A 3,589-nucleotide genomic window follows, 5' to 3' on the forward strand; every position below is an offset into this window, starting at 1 on the left:
AAAAAGATATACGCAAATATATTTAATTCGTAATTATTTTGTTACCTTAAGCTTTTAATGTAAAAAGGAGGGGAGGCAATACTTTTAATATAAGGATTAAACAGAAAAAATGCTCAGCTTATTGCGCCCTTGGACACTAATAATGTGACAGTTATTAGGAAACAACAGGTATAGAAAAAATTGTTTGGCACGTTAAACTGCATACATTTTAAAACTTCTGAACTTAGTTGGACAATGACTTATGGGTTGGGGAATACTGGAAGCTCTCCCAGTGTTGGGGTGAAGCTGCATTTGTGGATTCACTTTAAAACAAACCAAACTCGAAATTTTCAAAACAAAATTCATTTATGTTCTTATACTACAGTTTACAAGAGTTCGAAACTAAGTAAAATGAACTGTGATAGTCAAGTAGAAATACATAAACAAAGAAATATCATACCCGATAGTCAGAAGTCACTTTACCTTATTCTTCCTTCTGGACCGCTTGAGAAAACCTGAAAATGATCCAAAACGACTCATACAGTGATTAATAAACCCAGTGCGATTGATATCCTGTCTGATTTCACTAAGAAGGCTAAGGATGTGTAGGTTAAGTGGGTAGTTCTTACTCATTGTGAATATAATTATTTACAGGATGTTAATCTTAGGAGGCAAAGGATACAATGAATAGTGCTGCAAACTCCACATATCAATGCAGACTGTCTGCATAGCTTTAATGATAAATTACAAACTGACTACATATAATAAGTTGTGATGCAAACTATCAACACTTATTTAATGATGATGCAAGCTTACTCCATACATTTAATACAAGTGCAAACTAACTGCATATAATTAACAGTGGTGCAAACTGTTTACTTTATTTAATACTGTGCAAATTATCTACACACACCTTTAATGATAATACCAAATATTTATACGTTTTTTACTTTGGTCTTAACTGTCTACATTGCTTTAATAGTGATTCAAAGTACCTTTACATACTCAATAGTAATACAAACTGACAATTTGTCAAAAAGCAAGTCATTACTACAGTACAGGTGCCTATGTGTATTAGCACACTGTGTGTCTGGTAAAACTAATGGTTCCAAGAAATATAAACTTAGCAATTTTTAGAAATACTTGTCATTAAATAAAACAAAACATTTTTTATTGTTTTTATTTTATTTTAATCTGTTCCATGAATTTTTCCATTTTTCAGTATTTTTAATCTTCTCAATAAGTTTCTGTTTCTGAAAAATAAAATAAAGATGTGTCAGTTTAAAATCTGAATACACAATATAGAATCTTTAAATATATTAGGTTTATCCACACACTGCAATAGCTTCAGCAACTCGACTGTGGGCATGGGAGTGGCAACCATGGAAAAGTCACTCAAGTTCCCACCCAAGAGAATAGAAATGACCAAATCAACCAAAAGTCATGTCTGCTTATTCACACACTATAATAGCTTCAGTAACTTGACCGCGGGCATGGGAGTGGCAACCATGGATAAGTCACTCAAGTCCCAACCCACAAGGATATAAATAACCAAACCAACCAAAAGTCATGTCTACTTATCCACACACTGCAATAGCTTCAGCAACTCCACTGTGGGCATAGGAGTGGCAACCATGGATGAGCCATTCAAGCTCCCCCCCACCACATACACCAACCATACAAACCTCTTCTACTCCGTCAATCCCAATCAATGCTTTCTTCCAACTTTCTCCCATATTTTTGCGAAACTTTGATTTCATGTTTTCACCAAAGAATTCTTCATGGTCCTAAAACAAAACCAACCGATGAAGTTCCCATCTATGTTAACATGGTTTGAAGCTTGGGTTATGTACTGTATACCCTTACCCTACTGGGCATGCCTGAAAAAGTTTGATAACCATTGGCCTAATGAACGAATGAATGTAACTTATTTATCCTGGTGTGGAGGGCAAAGACAGTGGTTTTAACACGGATGTTCTGTTTGATACACCTCGGGCCAGCTTATGATTTAACCTTTACAAAACAAACAGTCTGTTCGCATAACATGAAATAACTAAAACATGAATTTCTAATAGGATATCATACTTATAATATTTAACACAACATTGAAACTTGAGATAATGAGCCATAGAAATGACATGTTTACCATGGAAATCATATAAAACTCACCAAGAAAAAAAACTAGATTTCATATTTAACATAGAAATCATAAACAACTCACCAAAATCCTATAAACAGTTGAAATTGAACTATCCTGATCAATGAAACCAAAACAATCTTCTGGAAGATTCTCGTCTTCCCAGTGTTGCACAACAAGTTTGTGTCGCATTAGCAACGCACCCATATCATTCAATTGTTTAGACACTTGTGCAACACTGGTGGCATCCTTGCATAGGAACACTACCTCAACTTGCCTCGACATTTGAAATTCTAAAATCTCCGTGCGAGCTCGTTGACAAATGGAAAGTATGAAGTCAAATTCATCAACAAGTTTTGGATCTCTATGTTTCGGAAACTAAAAAACATTTCATTTAAAAAAATTCCAAGATTTTACGAGAATGTGAAATTTGAATTGTGATGAATGATAAAATTAATTATAAAAATAACATCACCAGTTGAGTTATGATGCAACAAATTTAATACTGAGATCACAATCAACTTACCTCGTCCAACGTAGGGTAAGCCACAACTGTAATGCTTTCGGGGAACTCCCTGTTCAAATACTGCTTCGGCAATCGTTGCCATAATTCCTCTGTCAAGAACGGAGCAAAGGGGGAAAATAGTCTCAAAGCAGTCTCAGCAACTCGGAGAATATTCACAGCGATTGCGATTTGTTGATCGTTGGTTGCTTGGTAACCAACACCCTTACCCTCCTCGTTTATAACCGGGGTGAAACAACTTTTGCAATATTCCTGGTGGGTGGGGTGGGGGTTCGTTAACTTAACACAATGTACCTCAAAATACCCCTGCTGTCTATTACTATAGCACCACACATACAGAATATAAAATGGGATGAGTATTGAGTATCTTGTTATACACCAGACAGTCAGACACGCACGGTGTATTCAGACACATCATACAAGTTATGCAAAACTCTGATGGGTGGGGGTTCGTTAGGGTTTTTTAATAAACAATTTTTCTGGACATACAACTAACTCATCATGAAAAACAAAATACTTAATTAGTTTTTTTTTAAATGTTTTTTTATTAAGGTGGGGAAGATGGCTGGTGGGAGTTTATTATGGGGTGTTAACACAATGTATTTCGAAATGCCCCTGCTGTGTTTTTTAAAGGACCTTACCCAAGCAGAATAAAATATAATATAGCTCAGTGGATTGCGTTCAGGTGTCGACCTAATCTATTCAAAAGCCAGGACTTATGGTGTGCATAATATTTCACCCATTTAAAATAAAATATAAAATAGCTTAGTTATATAACAAGATGCAAAATATAATATAACAAGATAGTCAGACACAGGGGCAATTCCCGTTGTCCCAAATCACACACATAGTTACCACATAAACAGATGAAAAAGTTTCCTTCCAGAAAAATTGTAAACTCCTTGCAGCAGCCGATACATTGTGATTCGACAGATAAGGTTTGTTGTGTC

The 3,589-nt window shown here is 35.3% G+C and overlaps 1 protein-coding gene across 1 annotated transcript in view; it reads right to left on the minus strand.

Moving 5' to 3' along the window:
• Positions 1–1,163: 1,163 nt before the first annotated feature.
• LOC100180794 (valine--tRNA ligase) overlaps positions 1,164–3,589 on the minus strand; it is a 12,452-nt gene continuing 10,026 nt past the window's right edge. Inside the window, exons 20-23 of the mRNA XM_026835122.1 lie at positions 2,643–2,891; positions 2,201–2,494; positions 1,665–1,766; positions 1,164–1,232 (exon numbers count right to left, since the gene is read on the minus strand). Coding sequence (XP_026690923.1) covers positions 1,164–1,232; positions 1,665–1,766; positions 2,201–2,494; positions 2,643–2,891 — 714 coding nt within the window. The remainder of the gene's footprint in view (positions 1,233–1,664; positions 1,767–2,200; positions 2,495–2,642; positions 2,892–3,589) is intronic.

The sequence above is a fragment of the Ciona intestinalis genome, chromosome 7, assembly GCF_000224145.3.
Source record: "Ciona intestinalis chromosome 7, KH, whole genome shotgun sequence".
NCBI lineage: Eukaryota > Metazoa > Chordata > Ascidiacea > Phlebobranchia > Cionidae > Ciona > Ciona intestinalis.